The sequence below is a fragment of the Aulonocara sp. 'chitande type north' Nkhata Bay genome, linkage group LG15, assembly GCF_057382095.1.
Source record: "Aulonocara sp. 'chitande type north' Nkhata Bay isolate Kocher_YH1m ecotype deep benthic linkage group LG15, A_spYH_male_GT1.1, whole genome shotgun sequence".
NCBI classification, from domain to species: Eukaryota; Metazoa; Chordata; class Actinopteri; order Cichliformes; family Cichlidae; genus Aulonocara; species Aulonocara sp. 'chitande type north' Nkhata Bay.
In genome coordinates, this window is record NC_141358.1 from 22052149 (window position 1) to 22075741 (window position 23593).

Genomic DNA, 23593 nt, shown 5'->3' on the forward strand with positions numbered 1-23593 from the left:
TGTGGAAGCCCCGTCATAGCCACCACCAAACAACGGAGTTATTTCTACACATCGACCTGCATCTGGCCAATCCACCACCTCTCATTGTTCATGCCATTACAAAAAAAATAAAAAATAAGTCACTGGGGATATGCCCGGTATGCCCGATGGCCAGTCCAGCTATGTTAACCTGCAACCAAATCTGCAGCTCCATACAGCAATGTTACGACTTAGATTATATCTTATAACGCATAACTCTTATGTTAGCTGCCCTCAGTAGCATACTGTCTGAAATATTCCACAGCTGCAATAATTCTTTAAGTGTTATTTTTTTCCTTGGTATTCTAATTTCACCGAAGTTTACTAAACTCAACAAACTTGATATTACTTACCGGGACATTTATTCTGTCCTCATTTTCTTTCACCGAGAAATTGTTTCCTGCAGTGCCATCTTGCGCTTGGCTCTCCTACCTTTGCTAACGTGATGCGCATAGCGCAGAAGCGATGCTGCATTCACTTACACTCGGATATCTGAGCGTCACCGTGAAAACATAATCGGACATTTGATATTTGATTGAATTTTATTGTTTTGCCTTTGGGGTGGCACCTGGGGTGGCCAGTCTGGTTTGGGGGGTGGCCTGTGCCCCCCCAGGCCACCCCGCTGGACACGCCATTGTTACCGGGGCACGATCACCGGGGACCCGTTTTTCCAGCACACACGCCCGATACCACGTGACAACAAATATGTCATTTCCTGTTGACTAAAAAAAAAAAAAGCACCCTCTCACGGTCCTAGGGACCAAAAAATTGTCCCGCCTGATCAGCGGGCGAAGCCGCTGCTGCACGCCGGAAATGAGGCTTCATTTCCCGCAGGTCTATCTAAGCAGCCCGCTGTTTTCCAGCCCGGGGTCAAATGTGGAGCAAGGGCGCCACCCGGTGGACAAATAAAAAAATTACAACTGAATTACAAATGAACGCTAAACATCAACGATCCCTTTGACCGTAATTAATTTGCAGTGAAAAATAGCGTTTATAATGGGTTTCAATGGGGCACAAATCGACCACTAAGCACAATAGTGTAAGTTTGTCTGTAGCTTAGCCACTGAAGCTAATTGAAGGAAGTCAGACTTGAATTTTGAAATAAAATCATATCAAACTTTTTTTTTGGAGAATTTGGCTATAGTCCATTCAACACTGTGCAAATGGCATGTAATCAAAATTTGAAAATAGCCACAAATCGACCCAAGACCCTCCAGGGGTTTTAAGTACACGCAATATTTTCACTCTCACATTTTACTCTGTACTGGAAGACTTGTTCATTTTCAAGATTCATTCATCCATCCATTTTCTTCCACTTTATCCGGAGCCGGGTCGCGGGGGCAGCAGCCCAAGCAGAGAAGCCCAGACCTCTCTCCCCAGCCACCTCCTCCAGCTTATCCGGGGGAACACCAAGGCGTTCCCAGGCCAGCCGAGAGATATAATCTCTCCAGCGTGTCCTGGGTCTGCCCGGAAAACCTCGCCCAGGAGGTATCCAGGGGGCATCCTTGTCAGTTGCCCGAACCACCTCATCTGGCTCCTTTCGATGTGGAGGAGCAGCAGCTCTTCAAGATTCTCTCAAATAATTTTTCACCATATAAACTAAGTTTTTTTTATTTAGGCGTCATAGTTCTGAAGAGAGATATGTGTTTTTTAATAGGTGGACATTTCTGCCAGCAGGTTGGGGATTAAAAAGGTCGATCATGCTTGGCTAATTTGAGCAACTGTGCCAACTTTACAAAACTATACGTTTTTATACCACAACTCCCCGTTCAGCCTTAAATGCCAGAAGAAGAAGACTAGTCTCCCTAAATCTGACTCTGTTTATTACCGGAATCTGGAAAATACTGTAAGAAAGCTACATAAAGTATCAGCATTGAGTAACAATTTAAATTCACGTCCTCAGCAACAGCATTTAACAGTATTTCCATGTACTTCTTACCTTTGCAATTAACTGCAGGTTAAACGGCCCGGTGACTTGCAGCCACGATTAGGCTCATTGAGAGCAGGCATGTGCATGCAGACAGTGTTTGTTTTTACATCTGGTGGGTAACGTCCCTCCCTATATTTTTGGAACAGTACCTCTGAAGCTTGATTTAGATTTCTGCAGGAAATTTACGTTCTAACTTCAGATGTAACACCTCTTAACACTAAACCGGTCCATCACGCTGTTGTTTCCAGTTACAGCGTATATTTCCTGCTGAAGCATATTTCAGGCATAAGACAGAAACATTACAAAAATATACACCTGCAGGCCACTCTATTGTCTTTATTTGACTAAATGCACTAAATTGCTGCCACAAGCTTTTGAACACATGTACCTAATAAAGTGGCTGGTGAGTGTCCTCAGTCCCAGCTCGGATACAGATGTGTCGGTGTGTCTTTGTTCCCTGCAGTAGTGCCCTCTCCAGCTCAGTCATCATCCACATACCCCAGGACACTGTCCGAGCCAAAGAGATCATCGCCTACGTCAACACGCTGAAGACTCAGGTCAGCTATTACGCAGAGAGGCTGTCTCAAGCTGCCAAAGACCAATCGGCCAGCGGACTGGAGTGGACGCTCGCCAGTCTGGTTGACAAGGTACTAAAAGTGTTTGACGTTACGTGGGGACGCTTCATATTTCATTCATACCCTCTTCCTTTCAGACCCGTCAGCTGGTGGCAGTGTGCGGCTGCAAGCTGCTAGCTTCAGCTATTTAGGCCCTGAACGCAGTACGAGTACATCGCAACCAAAGCTTCTCCTTCCGCTGAGTCTGAACAAGTAGTGCTCCGCAATGACCAGGATACGCTGAGAGCAAAGTACAGCGGTCACAACAGCCAGTCGTCACTGCACGTGGACTGGCACGAAGAGGAGTGGGTGAGTTGATCAGCAGTTATTGGCTGTTTTCTGATTCCAGATTTTTTATTTCTTTAGCATGACAACAGACAAGCTTAGTTTCTTGGCACACATTGTGGATACAGCTTGATATCTTAACTACACTCTGAACTCTGTTTTTCTTTTCTTGTTGCTTCTTCTTCTTCTTGAGTCATCCCTCTCATGTTGATTTCCAGCTCAGGTCACTCCTTACTTTTAAGAAGTTGGAGGATTCGTGAGCAGATTTTTCCTTCACCATATCAGCCGACTTTATTCTATGAGAAAATACTCTTAAATGACTCGTCTTTAAAAAGTGTTCAGTGTTTTATGTCTGGTCTGTGTGTCATCTTTGTCTTTACAATGTTGCAGCAATACTTTAGTAATGATATGATATGATATGATATGATATACCTTTATTAGTCCCACAAGGGGAAATTTAAATGTTGGTTTAGTGTAAGCTCAGCTTTTTAACTAATGTAAGAAGTGTTATGACTGACTCGTTTTTAATACCTAAATCTGGCCTCAGTGCACAAACCTAAATGAATCGGTACATATGAAAGCGCCCAAGTCACGAGCTGTGTTCAAGGACATGGATAAAACAAAAAGGTTCAAATTTGTGCCCAAAAACCCCACAAATCAGTGTCACTGTTTTAAAATCTGCTGCGAGACCGCTCTAAATGTCAGCTTTTTCTTTACGTAAAGACTGGGGTCTGTAACATATCAGCTCGTTTCTTATTTATTAAAGAACATGCCTGACACCAGGCTTTTGAGTTAACGGCTCCATTCGATCTCTGCAAGTATTTTTAAGTATTTTTAGGTTCTTTCCAGCAGGATTTGTGGCTAGTTCTGGAGCTTGACCCTAAAAGATTTCAGTGTGTCGGTGCTTCTGCTTTCCCTGTTGTCCTTCTCTTCCGTCTTTATTTCTGTTTCTGTCAAATTTAAAAACAACTGCACTCTGAAATACACACTCTTTGCAAGATGTTGTCTAAACTAGTGGTTGGAAGGCATATTTGTGTTTGGTCTCTGATGGTTTATTTACACTTTTTGCAGGCCACGCCCACGGACTACAGCGCCATGATGAGCAACAAAGCCAAGAAGTCTATTGACTTCCTTCTGATGCAGGACACCGCCCCGACGATAGCCACGGACGTGTCACTGCAGTACCGCCTCGACATCGTCTTCTGCCAAACGGTCACCTACACATATTTTAATTATTGTATGTCTGAGCTGATGCGTTTATCCTGGAGTGACTCAGAGTGAAGGAGAAGGCCAAGAAGAAGTGTAAATATCATAGAAGCAAGGAGTTCAGAGCTCTACGACTTAGTGTCTTTATGGTATTTATGTGTGTAATGGAGACCAGGGGTTCCATTACCCTTACTTGTATTTTTATTAATTGACTGACTGATTTGTATTTAAAAACCGTAATGAAGAAAAACACACACTGGTTGATTGTGATTCTTTATTAGGCTTTTTGGGTTGTTAATTAAGTGACTCGTTAAAGGTGAAGAGACAGGGGGACTGGCCATCCTACCTGTGTCAGGAAAAGAACCCGTGTTAGAGCTGTTCACATTTAATCATTTGTCTGTAACCTAAATTAGTTGTATATGTAAAAAGAGAAGTGTTAACAGTACTCACTTTGTAAAGAGTAAAAGCAGCTCAATCACCTGCTTATGAGCTCCTGGAGAAAACCAATGTGCCAGGCTAGGGGAGTGTGTGTTGGAGTGATTTTGTTAAAAGTTGTCATTATTGTGCTTGGACCTTGTCTTGAACTGTATGTTCAGATATTTTCTGTTCCTCCCCCACATGTAGGATGTTGGGGATGTTACTAGCTATAGTTTTCAACTGCAGGCACAATCTATGTAAGATTCTGGTTTCCTTATTTGGTAAGGAATGTTCACTTCCTGCCCTTTATGGGCTCACCATGTAAATGGTGGACTGTTAGAGAGGTTAAGCCATATACGAGGTTGAGGGGAGATGACCCTTTTATGACTAGAGATGCGGTTAAAACGTTTGTAAGCAGGAAGTCACGTATACAGACACACATACACACACACACACACACACACACACACACACACACAGTGCCTTAGCTTTTACCACACAACATATGGGGTTTACAATGGGCGGTTGTGTAACTGTTTTCATTCAATAAAAGGCTGCGAGTGGAGGCTGGAGTTGGAGTTGTCTGAGTTTGGGTGTAGAGCTTGCAACTCTGAGAATCCGACCAGGCTTCCCCTGCACAAGTAAAAACCAATCGAACTCTGATTGTCTTACTTTGTTCTGAGTCAGCGAGGGCTGAAACCTAACTGTGGTTAAGGTGTTTTAATGCAGCGGTCCCCAACCGCCGGGCCACGGACCGTCGTTTGGTCGAGAGATGAGGCTCGGGTGTGAAATGTATGGTTTTCAGAGTTTTTATCGTTTTTTATCGTTATTTTGTTATCGTTTTTATCGTTAACTCTGTTTTCCTGGGTCTTTCACGTGTGTTATGAATAAATCTTCTTTTTTTCCGGTATCGGTACTAGTTTTATTTTGTTGTATTTATCTGTGACACCTTAAAGGCCGGTCCGTGAAAATATTGTCGGGCATAAACCGGTCCGTGGCGCAAAAAAGGTTGGGGACCGCTGTTTTAATGTATATAGAAGAGACTGAAGTTTATATGTTATGGAGTTATTTATAGGACTTGTTACAAATCTTCATATGTCTATGATGTGTTATATCGTGTTGGTTATATTGTAGTGGTTTTCTTATGGGGAGGGTTTTGTTTCCCTTTGGTTTGCTGACCCCCAGACTTGGTCTATTCCAGATGCTCACCTGAATCAGGTAGAGTATAACAGGAAGCCATTTGCTTTTCAGAAGGGTTGGATTCTTTGCTGTATCACCATGTGTTCTCATTAATAAAGTACATTTTACTCCAGTCTCGTGCTATTTTAGTGGAAGTGACCCATGACCGTCGGCCAAAACTGACAATATGACTATTAAAAGTCTGAGTAATACTGTAATTTTCTGCTGCTCATTCCTGTGCAATATCCCATCTGACCTCCCGTCATATTTCTTTTCAAGATTTTCTTATTTAATCACTAGTGTACATATATTTATAGATACATATATATATATTTAGTCATCTTTTCTCTTTTACCACGTCTTTCAAATATTTTGCTCTTTACTATTTTTCTATTTTTTATTTTATTTTATTATATTTTATTATATTTTCTTCTACTGTACCATGCTGCTGAGTGACTGCTGCTCGTCAAACACATTTCATTGCAATGTTGACCCTGTGCTAACTTGCATATGACAAATAAAACTGAAAACTGATAAAACTGAAAACAGTAAAGGCAAAGGGAACACATCAAGTAAGGATTTCACACTCCCACTCACAACGGCACTTTCAAAGCATAAAGCCAAATGCTTCAAAATTTCATTTTGAAGCATTTTAAAAATGAATGTGTTTGAGTTTCATTGCTCCAAAGCAATGTTTTCATATAAGCAAGATAACAACCAGTTTGCAACCATGTAAGTACAGTCCTCTATTGTGAACAGACGTGTTGGCAATCTGTCTGCGTTTATAAATTAGACAACAGTTATTTGCAGATCTTCATCAATCTGCCTGAGAGTGATTGCAGTCGGTCTGAGTTGGACTGCAACTGTTTTGAGTCAGGTTGCCTCCAAGGAGGCAGTTTATTATTTTCCTTTCCTAGTTGGACAGATGGCTGTTGTTTTGTTTTTACTGTAGTGTGCTGGGCCATTAATGGCTCAGGGGCTGCAGCGTATCCGCGCCAACACCTAAGGCCAACGTGGAATCACCGGTCAGACTAACATAAAGAAAGAATCTGTTAAATTACACATTTGTATTCATTAAGTCACAGACAATGAAAACAAGCAGAAATCAAGATGTAATATTTTTATAATTTTATTGATGTTAAATTAAAGTCCCAGCTTAGTTATGTTATCAGTGCAAGTCACTTCAATCTGTATAGCACCAAAGGAAACAATGGTGTTTTCAAGGTGCTTCACACTGTAAGGTAACAACTTACAGTATTAAAAAGAAAACCCCAAAAGAACAAACCCCTCTGAGCAAGCACGAGGCGACAGTGGGAAGGAAAAACTCCCTTTTAAGAGGAAGAAACCTTCGACAGAACCAGGCTCAGGGCGGGGTGGCCATCTGCCGCGACCATTCCTGGGGATTTCAAAAATGACTTGATCTGATCTAAATGTAAAACTAGCTCATTTAAAGTGTCCAGTGAGTTTTAGAAAATATTTTGCTGTTGATATCACGATGTCACTATAAAGTGGAAACTTTGTTTCTTCCCTTACACCTCCCAAAAAATGCACGCACCGATGAGAAGCACTTAGATATGCAACTTGGTTCTGGGAATATCTTTCTTTTGAAAGTTTTAACAATATCTTCATCAAGATCTTGGAAGTTTAATTGCAAGATTGTCACCATAACCGCTGCATGCTTCCATCTTTTACAGAGGGATTTGTAAACCCTCTCGCTGAGTTTCTTGAACTTCTCTGGTGGGATTTTGTCGTATCTGGCCCTGATTTCAGTCCAGATTTTCATGGTAAGCCGGTTGGAGATAGCTTCAGCACTTTCAATGCTGAAGACTGTGCCTGATTTTTTTGAAACCTGGGAAATCAGTCCTTCCACAAAGATTTCCACTGAAAGTCTGCATCTTTCTTTCTTTTCATATGATTCCAGTCTATCAGTAACTGTTACTGCCAACAGGTGTTCTTGGAATACTGAAGTAGTTATGATATTAAATATTGGTTGTTCCATTAAATTCATTGAATCCTCCTCCCCACTCCTCCCCATTTCCAATGATATTAGTGACAATTCATGTAATTTGTCACAAATATCAGTGAAAATCGCATTAGCAATGCAGTCAAAATAATTCTGCACTTTTCGGTCTAAATGCAAATCCATCCCCTTGAATTTGTCCAAGAGTAGATCCAACAAACGTTTTTGGTGAGAATGAGGGCACTTTAAAAGTTTACCAAGCTTTGAAAGCACAGCCTGAATTAATGTCTCTAACCATCTTTCAAAGTCTAAGGTTTTTTCAGGTGGCTCACAGTCTACAGAAGATCTGTGATGCTGTATCTTTTTATATGACTCCGTTTGACTTACGTTTGTTAACGGTGGGATGCTGGCTTCATGTTCAACACAGGATTTCTGCTGCTGGGGATCTGGAATTGGATTGTTTTCTGCTTTTGCAGCACTGTGTTGGTCAGCATTTTGACAGCTTTCTTCTGTGTTAGCTGTTTCTTGGCTGTTAGCATCTATATTCTGTGCTGTATCAAACTCCTGCTCAGCAGAATCGTCCAAAAATTTCACACGTGACAAAACCGTTTTGCCAGTAGTGGTGTGGACAGAACAATTTTCATGTACAGGGCAGTTCTGGGAAGACCTCAGTGGTGATACTGCTACTGACTGTTCACACAGGTCCATTACGTCCTCTACAAAACCTACAAGCCGCTTAGCGGTGAAGCAATCCGGATAGCCTGAGATAAGCTCTCCCCACTGCTTGATCGAAAAACTACTGAACAAGTTATTCAAGAGGGATACCAAAGCATGTACTGTAGAATTATCCCCATTGGTCTGAACTGTTTCATCATTTGTCATTGTGTTACAGTTCGAGCTTGCCATTTCACTTTTTTGTTTTTTATGTCTAAAATGTTGTTTTGTGTTAAACTCCGTGTTTGAACGTTTAAAGCGCTGCTGTCCCGCTGTGTGAATGCGTTTCAACTGAACAGCCAGGTCTATATATAAGGTCGGTTTAAGGTTTCTTTGTAACGTCACCTGACGTTTCTTTGTAACGTCACCAGTCAAAGGACTGGCCCGCCCCGTCATAACGAAAGGGGCGGGACAAATCTGTTGCTTAGCAACTGAAAAAAAGGCACACCGCGCTGAATGCTACATCCGGCCTGCGACGGTACACCGCCTCCGCACCACCGTTTAAACATGAAGTGTGGATGTTAGAAGATCCCAAATATGGTGAGCTACTGGGAAATTACTCACGTTTTTGTTCTTGAGAGTGAGCGATAATAAGCGACATTTTATTGAGAAATTACAGTAGTCTGTCTACAAAAACTACAAAAATGACCTAAATAAGACAGAAGTACACATTCATTTTTATCGTTTTGTCAACAACAGGGCGCATGAGGTTTGTTCAGTATTTGTTGTGTCTACAAGGCTCAGGCGCCCCCATGAAGTGTCTTATTTGTATAGTTGAAAGCATTATAAAGGAACGCAAAACTAAATTACATATAATTATAATTCTTGGCACTTTCTGGTGTGTGTGAGTTAGTGTTTCTCTTTTATGATTTGTGGGTCCAGCATCAAATTCAGAATCCTTCCCATCACACATGAGGTCTTGAATAATCATCTTATTTTAAAGACCTCGTAGTTTGATAGTTTGCTCTCAGACTGTGGGCTTCCTTGTGGTTTTTAGGATATTTAGAAGTAGAAGGGGATCATCCTTCTGTGGAACCAGCTCCCAGTTTGAATGCAGGAGACGGACACTATCTCTACTTTTAAGATTAAGTTTCAAAGTTACCTTTTTGCCAACGCATATAGCTAGGGCTGAATCAGGTGACCATGAATCCTCCCTTAGTTACCCTGGGACTACCCTGCTGGGGGATTCCCACCATGTGTTTATACACCTCTCTGCATTCAATAATTAGTTCTTGTTCATCTCTGGCTCTCGTCCACAGTGTGTCTTTTGTCCCCTTTTTCGTCTCCTCATCCCCAAAGGGTCGCAGCGGGCCGCCCCTCCCTGACCGTGGTTCTGCCAGAGGGTGCTTCCTGTTAAAAGTGAGTTGTTCCTTCCCACTGTATTGAGGTTTTTTCTTTTTAATTGTAGACTTTCTACCTTACAATCTATACCACCTCGAGGAGACTGTTGTTGTGATTCAGCTCTGCATAAATACAATTAAATCGAATTAAGTGGGTTCAGCTGTTTTGTGAAATAAATGTGAGTGACATGGTAAGTAATAGCCTGCATGTAACTCATGGTAAGAAGAGCAATATCGCCCCCTCCTGGTTCAACCTTTTTTTCTTTGCAGTAATCTTTCCAATAATAATACATATGCACTAACCTCATGCTTGCTGTTAACAATAGCCTAAAGACACAAAATCAAGTTTAGTTTTTTCCTTAAGTTTATGTTTTTTTTTTTTATATGGTTGGCATTTATTTTGTTTCTTTTTAATAATTATATTGATTCTATTGATTGTTTGCCAAGCACTGAGGTCTCTGCTTAGACTGTGCTACTGGGATCACTGATTTAAAAATGAGGCAAAAGCACCAAAGTTGTGCTCAAAAATAGTACAGTGAGCTACAACCTGTTGCTGTAGTAATTCTAACACACTTATTGTTTTTAAATACATACATGTTTAGTTCTTTTAAACCTAATTATATATATATTTTTTGCAAAAGTGTCACCTAAACACCCAAATATACGTAATTCAAAACTTACTTTAATTATTACCCATTTGGCTGGTAACATGGACCCAGTCTGATGGATAGTTACTGAACAGATAGTCTTTTCTTTAAAGGCTGCATTCAGAGCAAATCATTGTAAAAACAAGACAAGTCAATAAAAAACAAGTAATAACTATAATACTAAACTACAATAGAGAGAAAATCCAGTAAATATAATTATATTATGTAAAAAATATACAAATATTTACCTCTAATTTAAAAAGACATTACAAGGGTACTAGTTTCATTTTAATCTAAACATAATCTAAATTGACACTAAATCAGTTTAAATATTACAGCTGAAGGTGATTTTAATAAATGTACTGCTGCTTGACTTTGTTTTACTACTGCAGTATAATTTATCATGTACAAAAGCTCCAAATGTTGTTTCTCTGACTTAATGTTCTGATGACGTTTGTGTTACTTTGCAGGAAATAGTCAGGACCCAGATGAACCTGTGCTGGAAGTCAGTGTGGGTGAGTAATATGAGCATTTATGAAGGCTGTCCATGACCTGTAATTAAATTTAGCGTCATTAGTGCCACTCATTGCAAGTGACAGTGCACATGCTTTCAGCATGGAGTCTGCTCTTATGGTAGCAAAATAAATTCAGAAAATCTCCATCAAAAAGCAGCTCAGCAGCAGAAATATATATGGTCAGCTGGTTGTGAGTTAATGAGCATGTGAAATCAGTGTGAACATTTTGAAACAACAACTCTCCAACCTCGTAATTGTAAGACTGCCTGTGCAGCCACAGGAGCCTTCAGAGAGTCTTCCTGCTTGTCTCTTGGGTTGATTTGCTCGTGTTTTCTCACCCAGTCAATGACTGTAAAAGGGCTGGACTAATTGGAGGCAGGTGTAATTGATTGCACTGATATGCTAGTCTACTTATAGCCCACATTACAAACACTGCTGTGTTATTTTGTCTCTCAGTGCAGGTATGTAATGTGACAAAACCTCTAATGATCTGATATGTTTGGGATGGATGGGCTGTGAATTATATAGTGAATTGTCTTATTTTGTCGCTCTGTGCAGGCTTTCTACTTACAGGGTGGTGGGTCTCAGAGGACAATTGCTACCCCTGTTGAAGTGAACAACGTGTGGAGTGCAACTGGCTTTGTGGCATAGCTGGCTCTGGCCTTGGACTGTGTGTTTTTACTTTGTACCTAAATGGGACACTGGACTTTTAACTACTATTCATTGTGTTTATAAATAAAATTTTAGAATTTTATTGACTGTCATCTTTTTGCCCACGGTGGAGACGGTTGGTCAGACCTAGAGTGTGTGTGTGTGTGTGTGTGTGTGTGTGTGTCATCAGCAGGGTTTTGCATAAAAGAGTGTGAGCAGGTCAAAAGGTCAATTCATTTATTGTAGTTTTATGGCAGCACCCTCTAGTGGCCTTGAAGCAAACAGTCTCCTAACTAAGCCATGGCATCTCTGGTCTCTCCTACTTTTGTGTGCTCTGCTGGAGGAGCAGCATTGGATCTAGTGATACTGAGTAAGCTGATTAGGACAGGCCTGGAGAAATGTGGTTTGCATGAAGTATCAGGAAAAAAACAACCTTGTATTGTAAAATAATAATACACGAATAATAAATACTTTTCATGACATTCAGATTTCTGGACTCACGAGTTCATAGAACATTAATGTTACGAAACATTGAGAAGTCTTAAAACTACATTGTATACTTATTATTTATTTACTTTAATCAGATTTGACTGGTATTTTTAAACATTAAGTTTTTGTTCCTTCAACTATTGTATTTAAGCTTATGACTCACTCACAGTATGTTTATATAACTGCCTAAAAAAACGGTGAGGATGTGGCCGCAGTGGCTGAGAAGCAAGAACTTTGCTTTTTCTTTTTTTTTTTTCTTTTTTTTTTTTAATTGGGAAGCATAAATGAACATACCAGAAAACCCTGCACGAAGGAGCCATATTTGTTTTTTGTGTGTGCATAAGATGACGCTTTAGTATTATTACACATATGATAAGGATGTTAGCATGCAACACACAAACTCAAGTGGTGTTGCCAAGATAGTTGCTGACTGGCAAGAAACTTCTAGAAGAAATCTGGTGACAGTCCAAAGCACAAATTAGATATTCACTGAGATATTCAACATCTCTTTATCTCAGTCGGTGATCCCCACATGCTTCAAAGAGTCCATCATTGTTCCTGTCCCGAAGAAACCCCACCCTGCTTCTCTCAATGACTATCGCCCTGTAGCCCTCACCTCAGTAGTGATGAAGTGCTTTGAACGCCTGGTCAGAGACTTCATCATTTCTTCACTATCAGACACACTGGACCCACTACAGTTCGCTTACCGTCCAAATCGTTCCACAGACGATGCCATCTCTCATCTCCTCCACACATCACTCACTCACTTGGACACTAGAAGGGGGAATTATGTTAAAATGCTCTTCATAGACTACAGCTCTGCATTTAATACCATAATTCCCTCCACACTTACCACCAAGCTGGAGCATCTGGGACTCAGCTCATCTATGTGTCAGTGGATCTCCAACTTCCTAACTGGCAGACCACAGGCAGTAAGGATGGGCGGACATGTCTCAGCCTCCACCACTCTCAGCACTGGAGCCCCCCAGGGGTGTGTTCTGAGCCCCCTGCTGTACTCTTTGTACACATATGACTGTGTGGCCACTACCAGCTCCACCACCATCATCAAGTTTGCTGACGACACCGTCGTGGTGGGCCTGATCTCTGATAACAACGAGACGGCCTACCTGAAGGAGATTAGGAATCTGGAGAACTGGTGCCAGAGGAACAACCTCCTTCTAAACGTCAGTAAGACAAAGGAGCTGATAGTGGACTTCAGCACTAAGCAGGAGAGGAACTACCAGACCCCCGTCATCAACGAGTGCCCAGTGGAGAGAGTGGACAGCTTCAAATACCTCGGAGTTCACATCGCGCAGGACCTGTCATGGTCCTGTCACATCAACACCGTGGTGAAAAAGGCCCGACAGCGTCTCTACCACCTCAGACGCTTGAGAGACTTCCAACTGCCCTCCAAGGTGCTCAGGAACTTTTACTCGTGCACCATAGAGAGCATCCTGGCGGGAAACATCTTAACCTGGTTCGGGAACAGCACCATGCAGGACAGACGAGCTCTACAGAGGGTTGTGCGGTCAGCTGAGCGCACCATCCGCTCCGAGCTCCCTGACCTGCACTCAGTCTACAGCAGGCGGTGCTGGACCAAGGCCAGGAAGATCGTGAAGGACCTCAGCCATCCCAACAACAGACTGTTCTCTCTGTTGAGGTCAGGAAAGTGATTCCGCTCCCTGAAGACCAACACAGAGAGACTGAGGAGGAGCTTCTTCCCGCAGGCGATACGGTCTCTCAATCACACCACCACACAGTACTGACCCACACATGTGGTTCTTACACACACACTGGACTTTCTGGACTTTGGTTTTGCACAACACTGGTCACTATATTCTTCATTTCCGGTTAATACTTGTACAGCTGCTGTTATTGTGTATATATTTATTTATATTTAGATTTCTTCATACATTCTTATATAGTTCTATATTATGTATTGTGTATTTTGTTGTACAGTTATTTTATTTTCAACTTTAATTTATATACACTCAACAAAAATATAAACGCAACACCTTTGTTACTGCTCCCATTCCCCATGGGATGGACGTAGAGACCTAAAATTCATTCCAGATACACAATATAACCATCCCTCCCAAACAGTGGTCACAAATCAGTCCAAATGTGTGGTAGTGGGCACATCTGCTATATTGAGATAATCCACCCCACCTCGCAGGTGTGCCACATCAGGATGCTGATCTGACATCATGAGTAGTGCACAGGTGTACCTCAGACTGCCCACAACAAAAGGCCACCCTGGAATGTGCAGTTTTTTGCACTATTGGGGGTCTGGGGACCCAGAACCGGTCAGTATCTGGTGTGACCACCATTTGCCTCATGCAGTGCAACACATCGTCGCATGGAGTCTATCAGATTGTCAATTGTGGCCTGTGGAATGTTGGTCCACTCCACTTCAATGGCTGTGCGAGGTTGTTGGATATTCGTGGGAACTGGTACACGCTGTCGTATACGCCGGTCAAGCACATCCCGAACATGCTCAATGGGTGACATGTCCGGTGAGTATGCTGGCCATGCAAGAACTGGGACATTCTCAGCTGCCATCTGCCCTGAACAATGTGAACCATGATTCATCCGTGAAGCGCACACCTCTCCAACGTGCCAGACGCCATCGAATGTGAGCATTTGCCCACACAAGTCTGTTACGGCGACGAGCTGGAGTCAGGTCAAGACCCCGATGAGGACGACGGGCATGCAGTTGAGCGTCCCTGAGACGGTTTCTGACAGTTTGTGCAGAAATTGTTTGGTTGTGCAAACCAATTGTTCCAGCAGCTGTCTGGGTGGCTGGTCTCAGACGATCTTCGAGGTGAACCTGCTGGATGTGGAGGTCCTGGGCTGGTGTGGTTACACGAGGTCTGCGGTTGTGAGGCCGGTTGGATGTGCTGCCATATTCTCTGAAACGCCTGTGGAGACGGCTTATGGTTGAGAAATGAACATTCAATGCACGGGCGACAGATCTGGTTGACATTCCTGCTGTCAGCATGCCAATTGCACGCTCCCTCATTGCTTGTGGCATCTGTGGCATTTTGCTGTGAGACAAAACTGCACATTCCAGGGTGGCCTTTTGTTGTGGGCAGTCTGAGGTACACCTGTGCACTACTCATGATGTCAGATCAGCATCCTGATGTGGCACACCTGTGAGGTGGGATGGATTATCTCAATATAGCAGATGTGCCCACTACCACACATTTGGACTGATTTGTGACCACTGTTTGGGAGGGATGGTTATATTGTGTATCTGGAATGAATTTTAGGTCTCTACGTCCATCCCATGGGGAATAGGAGCAAAAACAAAAGTGTTGCGTTTATATTTTTGTTCAGTGTATGAAGACGTGGATTCTCCTTTTCACATGTTAGCATGTTGTTTGGCCAGCTGTGGCTTACATTACCACAGCTGTGATAAAATTATCAGGAGTACTTCTATGTCTATGAGGGGAAAGCTTTCCTTGTTTACATATAATATAATAATGATACAGATAATGAAAGTCAGACAAAGTGGATCATGTCTTTTACAAAGTGCATAAATAAATCAAGCAGATTTTTTTTCGGTTGTGGTTTCTGAGTTGTGAAATGTCTGCAGCTCCGGAGTGGACTGTATTTGATTTGTCACATTGAAAGAGGGCCAGAAAATTACATAATCAGTGAAGCCAAACACATGTCTCTTTCCTAATATGGGCAATGTCTTTAGTAAAACTCAGCTGTAAGCATGTCTCCAGGCTCTGAATTGAAGGATTTTAGCACACAATGTTATGTGTTTTCAAACTCACAAAATCATATTTTACGTTCTTGAAGCAATAACCACGTGAAACTGAAGTTTAAATACTTTTCTTCCCTACATCCTGTGTGCAAGAGTCAATTATAGCATCATTTGGAGAGTTATATTTCATTTAGCATGTTATCGCATATCTGAAGGGGACCTAAAATAAAGCACAGTTCAGTCAGAGGGTCTCTTATTGATTGAAATCAACTTTTCCTGCTTTTAGGAGATAACTGAAAGTATACATGAAAGTGCCTTATCTTTTATAACCACAGGTTTTTTTTTATAATGGGTGTTTGTGTAAACTGTGTGTCACAGAAATAAAAGGCTGCTGTGGCGTGATGGTTCTTCGTAGTGGTCTGACACCGAGGGCAGAGGGGCTGCTCTGAGATCCTTCCCTTGCTAGCATGTGAAAAACCGGTTGAGCTGTTCGTCTTGTTTCATTAACGGGAATAAGTCTCTAAAGCAGCGGGGCCTGTGGAAGCGCAGACCCAACACTTTCCAGTAGCATAAGATTTTTTGCCAAGAAGTGCGACAGCAAAGAACTGATTGTCCAAATATAAGTTTCCTTACTTTTTCTATGAAGTTTATATGTTTGTAAAAATAAACCATCTGCTCTAAACAGGTTTACATAGACTCAAGATTCCTTTTATCATTTTCTTGAAAATGTGTTTTTGGGGTGTTTTGCAAAACTAACTTTCCTCAGTCACACACTTTTTTCCTTCAGTTAAAAAACTTGTAGATCTGGCATATTGATCGATCACAGGTTTGATAGCTTATCTCTGGACAGTCAGCTTAAAGAAGAATTTGCAAAGTTCATTGTATTTATTTAAGATCATTTTTGACAGCCACAGCTGTGACACATCAATGATTTTTATAAGATATTTATCACAGACTGACAGAACTACGAGAAACACCTTTTAGTTATCGTCCTTTTTAGTCGTCTGAAAAGTTCATATAAAAGCAGAGGTTTCTCTGTTTTAAAGACACAGAACATTTTTAAGACACAATCACACAAGTAGATATTTCAAGAAGACAGTGTAAACAAACATTTAGGGGCTGTGGTTTCACATGTTGCTCCACCTATCATGCGTTAGAGTCACCTTCCAGTAAGTTTCCAGGTCACTTACCCAGTATATGTACTCAGACTGGAACCAGTATGTTTGAGATTCATACAACCAGAAAACTGTCTCCTCTGTTTATTGTGTGAATTCACACTATTGAGATCCTGTTTCTCTTTAAACTTTATTCTACCTTATTCTAGTTGCTCCGACCTTTGCTGGTTAACTACTCCCTCCGTTTTCAGCCGATTTCCACCATTTAAACTTGAATCTGTTCTGCTCCCTGTGCTAATGCCAGCTGTATCTATTGGTGGTCATACCTTTCATACTTTTTGAGATATTACAGTTTTTGCCCGTTGCTTGAACACTACAAACCCATGCTTAGACTAAAGTAACACAACTTGAAGCTTTTGTTACCATACCTCAAACACATGTACCCCTACCTTAAACAAAAGCGCTGCTTTGCACCCTAGTTGCAATTATGCAACACACTTACTCCTTTATGCAACACACATGGTCCTGCATGCTACACTCTATTTCATACATAAGACACTTTGTTCACAAAATGAAATTTCAGGGTGCCATTTGGAAAACACATGTACCCAAAATACAAAACACATTGGGTAATTGCAACCACTCAAATACACACCTGAAGGCACTTACTTGTAAAACTGAACACCAATTAGCCAACTACAAAAAGCCCTCAGTTTAGCCAATTCAAGAACTTTGCAAGCATGGATGGAGGGAGAGCAAGAGGAGGAGGAGGAGGAGGATGATGATGATGATGAGGAGGAGGAGGAGGAGGAGGAGGAGGAGGTCGAGGTCGAAGTCGAAGAGGCCATGCACGGACCCATATTTCTGATGATATAAGAGCAACTTTGGTGGACCATGTCATCAACCATGGCCTGACTATGAGGGAAGCTGGGCAGAGAGTCCACCCACATCTAAGCTGCTTCACAGTGGCATCTGTAATAAGAACATTCCGACTAGAAAACAGGTCTGTCTTCACCTCTCTACCTTCTACTCCACTCAGATGGTTTTTATAGCACTGTTCTACAGTATATACCATTACCATATCAAGTGTACAGGGTATTGCAGGGTGCTAAGGCTCCTTTTGCAGCCAAAGTGGTAGTTTCTGTGAAACATAGCATGATTACTTATATTGAAGTACAGTGGATGATACAGTATATACAGTAAAGTACTGTAAGAAAAATAAGCAAAGCGATGACAATATGTGGTTGTATTTCTCTAGACTGACTCGAAGACCTTCTGGGGGAGGACGCCAACGCCTGTTCACACAACAGCAGGAACTTGCCGTTGTGGACCTAGTGAGGGCAGACAATGCCATCCGTCTCCACCAGCTACGAAAGCAAATACTTGCAGACAGGCAAGTGTTCAACAGCATAAACCATGTGAGCATCACCACCATCAGACGCATCTTGGGAAAACACAGCATCACCATGAAGCAGCTCTACAGAGTCCCATTTGAGAGGAACAGTGACAGGGTCAAAGGACTTTGAGCTGAATATGTACGGGTACGTGTAACTGTCCTTTACATGTACAATACAGTATTGGTGAAATCCAGTAGCAGCTGAATATGTACCATATCAGTACCACATGGATCCATTCTGAGAGCTACACAGGTACCTGTGTGATGGGGTTCTGTATGTGTAGCACTGTAGTACAGTAATATGTTCTCTTGGCCATGGATGGAGTTGCACAGCCTCATGAATTCATTTTCATTGATGAAGCTGGATTCGACCTGTGCAAAACAAGACGACGGGGTCGTAATGTCATTGGTCAAAGGCAATTGTGCACGTCCCAGGGCAGCGCAGGGGAAATGTCACATTGTGTGCCGCCATAAGCCTTTGAGGGCTTCTGCATCATCATGCAAAACTAGGTCCATACAACAGCCAACATATACTCACATTTCTAGATGCTCTCCATAACATAGTTGTACAGAACAGACCAGATCAGCCCAGGTTTGTTTCCATCAGGCTGCTCTGGTCCAGGCCTGGTTCTCCAACCACAACCAACTTGAAGTGGTATACTTGCCCCTTACTCACCATTTTTAAACCCTATACAGGAATTTTTTTCGGCTTGGAGATGGCGTGTATATGACCGCCAACCACATGCCCGCATGCCTCTTCTGCAGGCAATGGAACAGGCCTGCGGCGACATTCAGGTGACAGCAATCCATGGATGGTTTCGACATGCAAGAGGATATTTTCCCCGGTGCCTAGCGAGAGAAGACATTGCTTGCGATGTCGATGAGGTCCTGTGGCCAGACGCCAACAGACGGCGGGATCCATGAGCCCACGTATGCACAATTGTCATGATTTTTTGTGTTTACAGTATGGTGTTTTTTCTATTACTGTATTATGGTGTTTTTTGGTTTTTTTGCTTTCTCTGAATTCATGGTAAATGGCCTGCATTTGTATAGCGCTTTACTCAGTCCCTAAAGACCCCAAAGTGCTTTACACTACATTCAGTCATTCACCCATTCTCATGGTACTGCAATGTACAATACTGAGTAGGCCTATTTGTTGTTTTGGTTGTTTGAAAATGTGTCTCCTGAAAATATGCCTTCTGAATAAACAATGAAAGACTGCAGTGTTTTATATAAAGTAGACTATTGTGCTCCCCCTGATCTGTAAGTGTTTGCATATGATGCAAGTATGTGTCATTTTGTCAACAGTTACATTTTGACAAAGGAATGTTAGGTTTTGACAGCAGAGTTTAGGTTTTGAGAGTTTCAATTTGGCACAGATGTGAATGGTATATTTCCCAGTGTTGTGTCGTGTGTACCCAGAGGTTGCCCTTTGTTACAAATTAAAGTCTACAAATCAATGACATCACACTGGCCTATGTTTATTCAGTCTATGATTACATGTCAGTGAGATCTTGGAGCTGCCAGCATGCAAAGCTGCAGCTTTAGAATTTAGGCTCTAATCCTTTTTTCCACCATTTTTTTTATTTTTCTTCTTCCTTTGTTTCTCAGACATGTATGTTTTTTTTTTTTTTCTCCCATCATTTCCTCTTATTGTCCCTTTACATACTCTTTGCCTCGCTCCAGTCTACTGCCAGAGTTTCAGTATTTTATTCACTTAATAGCAGGACAGAATACCACGTGACTGTGGCCTTGTGTTATACCCTCTCTGCTGCAGTGATGCTGCAGACAAACACAAACATCGTGATCAGACATTTAAGAAAAGCCTCTTACAGATGAAGGTCTGTGTCTCTTGACCTAAACACATAATCAAGTTAAATCTAATTTATGTTCATCAGTGCCCCTCACACTGTAACTTAAAGTAATACATTTGTTACTGGTTAATTACAGAAGCACGTTTGTGAGCATAAAGATGTAAGCCTTGGACCATCGGGATGAAATGTGGTTGGGAAACTTAACAAGCATTGATAAAGCTTCATCAGTAGTTCGAACAATGCCTCAAAACCTTCGCTCACCACAGGTGGTTAGCAGACTGTGGTTGTACCATGCAGCCTAATAACATGCAGTAAATTGCAGGTTAAAGCAGTCTGCTTACACATTGTTAAACGAGGGAAGGGAACTAATGTGGCTGTCACATGACCCTTTTGTCCCATTTCATCCCAGCATTTGATTAAATTGCTGCTCACTACTTAAAACTGATCACATAAAACTATTTTTCTTCATCTTTTAATGATTACCAAAGTCTGTGAATCCCCAAATTGTTCAGTTGTTCTTTTTGCTCCCTATGAGGTCACTTTTACCATGTGACAAAAACAACACCCCACTGTACACACTTGAGCCACCAGCAACTTTATAAATCCCCAATAAAAAGCTGACAGGTTGCAATGATGTTCCAAATAACTTATTAAGAAAACAACTAAATACACAGAAAATATTATGAAAACTGGTTTATTTTATATCTCCTAGTTTGAAGTGAAGCAATAAAAACATGTATAAAACATCACAAACTGTAATATTATACAAATGCTTACGTCCTGCTGATGCAATGGAGACATCTTCCAGTGACAGTCTTCATCCGTGTGAGTGTGAGGAGGCTCCTAAACCCACCGACACAGAAGTGCATGTTCACAACTCCCTCTGTGCAGGTGGGGTCAGGGCCCTCCTCACCCTGGGTGAAGAGGGGTGGTGCTGTGGCCAGTCAGGTATGAAGTGCTGAGAGTGGATCTTTGGTCCTCTGTGCAGCTCTGTCCACTCTCAGCTGCCCTGCAAAGCAATAACACGAGAAAGACGTCATTTTAACACAAAACAGCATTTCCATTGTTGGTAGCTGCAGCATGTTGTTAAAATGCAATTTTAAACTCAACATATACACACAATAACTATAACTAAACTTAAACCTACAGTACTGTAGGACGATGATTTACACCAGCTATTGGAAGGATTTAGTCTTCAAGACAGTTTGTAGCCAATGTGAGGTGATAACTTACATAGCTGGAACACAGCACCACTCTCCAGTTTGTCATTTGGTCATCCATCCTTCTCATCGGGTTGGGGTAAGGCTGTCTTCTGGGTGGAGTATCTCTCTGTGTTAGCTCCGTCCTGGGCGTTGAGTGTCTGAAGTGCTGAATGCTGGGAGAGGACAAGTGTAAAGCACCTGAAGACAAAAAGACAAAGAGAAAAGCATGAATTCACAGATCACAGAGTTGTTCACTTTACTTTTCTTCTGTTATGTGTTTTTACCTTACCTCTGATCCCTGAGCCACAGGCTATACCTTATGTAAAAACAAGAGACTACAGTCAGTTCACGACATCATTTTAAACCTTTTCTACTTATTTGTGTTGACATTAAGTACGGACTTACCTTTGTCCTGCATGGTGAGCTAGAGCTTGAGAAAAAAATGTTAGTCATTTACAAACACTGCAAAGGCCAACTTAAACATTTAAAGCTTAAAAACAAGTTCTAACATAATCTAGTCAGAGTCGCTGTCATCAAGTGAAAGGTTAAAAGGCCTTTCCCAGAAGCGTCTGACACCAACAGAACCCGAGGATGTTGAAGGGCCATAAAACGTGTCATCACTTACCTTGCACCTCTTTGCACTTACCTCATCAGTGCAGGTGTCGTCTCCGCTTCTCTTTGCTGAGGAGGTGAGAGCTGAGGTTGAAGGAGAAGCTGAGAGAGTAGCGGAAGAAGGAGCAGGAGAGGAAGGAGCTGAGGGAGCAGGGGAGGAAGCAGCTAAGGGAGCAGGAGAGGAAGCAGCTGAGGGAGGAGCAGAGGAAGCAGGAGAAGCTAAAGGATCACCAACCGGGAAGAGTGGGGCGTTGGCCTGGCCGAAAGGCGGCATGGCGAACGGGGCAGCACCTGGAGCAATAGGATGTTGCCAATCGTGCCAAAACGGCTCTGGAGGGAGCTCCTGGATGAGAGGGGAATCAGCTCTCTCATCCATGGTGTCATACCCCGAGTCGTCACTAGGCCAATCGGCCCACTCTTCTGAGTTGTTCCAGTCAGAGGAATTGTCAGTGTCTTCACTCACCTCTTCGACGTCCTCAGGTATGTAGGGAGGGTACTCACCTTCCTCTTCACTGTCATCAGGATCCTGTGCTTCAGGAGAAGAGCGTGAGGATGGGAGAGGGATATACTCACCATACTCACCTTCACTGACACGCTCGGTATCAGAGTCATCCAGGATCCTGATGACCTCTGGAAGGCCTTCTTCTGCAGGACGCTCAACCACGTAGTCGAGACGACCTGTGAGGAAACAAGTTTAAAATAACATTAAGAATGTAATAAACATCAAGTGCTAAAGGAACAGAGCTACATCTGTTAGTTTGAGCAGACGATGAGAGAAAAGCATTTTAGGCTACATTTATGTCAGACTGAATGACACTTCTACTTGTTCATGCAAGCAAAAAACAGCTAAGTCAACTAAGTTCACATCATTAACTGCTATATAATAAGATATAGTAGTGGCATAACATAAGGATACCATTATTACTACTGTACTATGATTACTGTTTTCATATTCTTTTTTATATTCATTTATTTTTGTTATTTTTTATTATCATGTTTTGTAGCAGGGGAAAAGTTATAGTTTATTTCAATAAAGCCTTTGATCCAAGAAGAACAGGATGTTAGGAAGGGACCGGGATCTGGTGTGTTTACACCTGTGTGTTCTGACGTCATGACATGCTGAAGATGCTGTTACCACAGAGACTGATTTTGGGGCATTTTACAAATTTTAGTCCGTTAAGCTATTTTTAACCAAATCATTAAAAAAGTGTCAAATTTGAAGCCTTCAAATCAAAGTAACACCTTTTTTTTCAAATTCATACACCAGTCGTTAATAATTTCTACACCTCTCCCGGAAAATTTAAAGCATACAAACAATTTACGGGGAAAAATCTTGGAATAAGCATATTTTGATAACATTAAAACTTGATATTCACACTGGAACTTATTAAATTATTACAGTCATTTAGTAGCTCTTAAAATAACTGAAGAAATGTTAAAAGTACCTGCAGCGAAGTCCAGGGGGCTGTCGAGTCCACGACGAGCCATCTTCAGGCTTTGCTGTATGAAAAACAAGTACAAACAATCCAAAGATGAAGTACTTGTTGTGGCGAGCAAGTCAAATCCGCTTTCAGTAAATATTTTCCGAAAACTTAACTTTCCACAGGCTGAGGTTGGAGCAGGTCAAAACAAGTCCAATAGCAAGTGTAAAGGGACGAATGGAACCTTGTGCAGCATTTATATACCCTCCGCAGGCCATGGTTACGGTTGCCAACATTTTTCTTTTAAAAGCTAACAATAACTTAGCGTTCTCGCTACTCACTATGCTGTTAAA

General features: G+C 41.9%; 2 protein-coding genes across 5 annotated transcripts; one reads left to right on the forward strand and one right to left on the reverse strand.

Moving 5' to 3' along the window:
* Positions 1-2014: 2014 nt before the first annotated feature.
* Positions 2015-11589, forward strand: LOC147313019 (inositol polyphosphate-4-phosphatase type I A-like). 2 transcript variants are annotated; one of them, XM_086264990.1, is made up of 4 exons: positions 2455-2871; positions 3919-9682; positions 10781-10825; positions 11384-11589. In XM_086264990.1, exons 2-4 carry the CDS (start codon positions 9467-9469, stop codon positions 11474-11476), a joined length of 354 nt encoding a protein of 117 aa, XP_086121116.1. In that variant the 5' UTR covers positions 2455-2871; positions 3919-9466; the 3' UTR covers positions 11477-11589. The 2 variants fall into 2 exon arrangements, with proteins under 2 accessions (XP_086121117.1, XP_086121116.1); XM_086264991.1 differs by having other exon boundaries at positions 2015-2595; positions 2661-2871; positions 3919-11589.
* A 9094-nt stretch (positions 11590-20683) lies between these two features.
* LOC147313020 (uncharacterized) lies at positions 20684-23593 on the reverse strand. Of its 3 annotated transcripts, XM_086264971.1 has the most exons (5): positions 23265-23593; positions 22402-22497; positions 21497-21523; positions 21239-21405; positions 20684-21014 (listed from the first exon to the last, which is right to left on the reverse strand). In XM_086264971.1, exons 1-5 carry the CDS (start codon positions 23305-23307, stop codon positions 21006-21008), a joined length of 342 nt encoding a protein of 113 aa, XP_086121097.1. In that variant the 5' UTR covers positions 23308-23593; the 3' UTR covers positions 20684-21005. The 3 variants fall into 3 exon arrangements, with proteins under 3 accessions (XP_086121097.1, XP_086121095.1, XP_086121096.1); XM_086264970.1 differs by lacking the exon at positions 20684-21014 and having other exon boundaries at positions 21315-21405; positions 21613-22497; XM_086264969.1 differs by lacking the exon at positions 20684-21014 and having other exon boundaries at positions 21284-21405; positions 21497-22497.

Excerpts from the sequence above, each read along its gene's own strand:
- LOC147313019 (XM_086264990.1), top strand. The coding sequence starts at position 9,467 with ATGAATCCTCCCTTAGTTACCCTGGGACTACCCTGCTGGGGGATTCCC. Across the intron at positions 9,683-10,780 it reads GAGGGTGCTTCCTGTTAAAA|GAAATAGTCAGGACCCAGAT; the intron begins GTGAGTTGTTCC and ends GTTACTTTGCAG. Across the intron at positions 10,826-11,383 it reads TGTGCTGGAAGTCAGTGTGG|GCTTTCTACTTACAGGGTGG; the intron begins GTGAGTAATATG and ends CGCTCTGTGCAG.
- LOC147313020 (XM_086264969.1), bottom strand. The coding sequence starts at position 23,307 with ATGGCTCGTCGTGGACTCGACAGCCCCCTGGACTTCGCTGCAG. Across the intron at positions 22,498-23,264 it reads CCCCCTGGACTTCGCTGCAG|GTCGTCTCGACTACGTGGTT; the intron begins GTACTTTTAACA and ends GTTTCCTCACAG.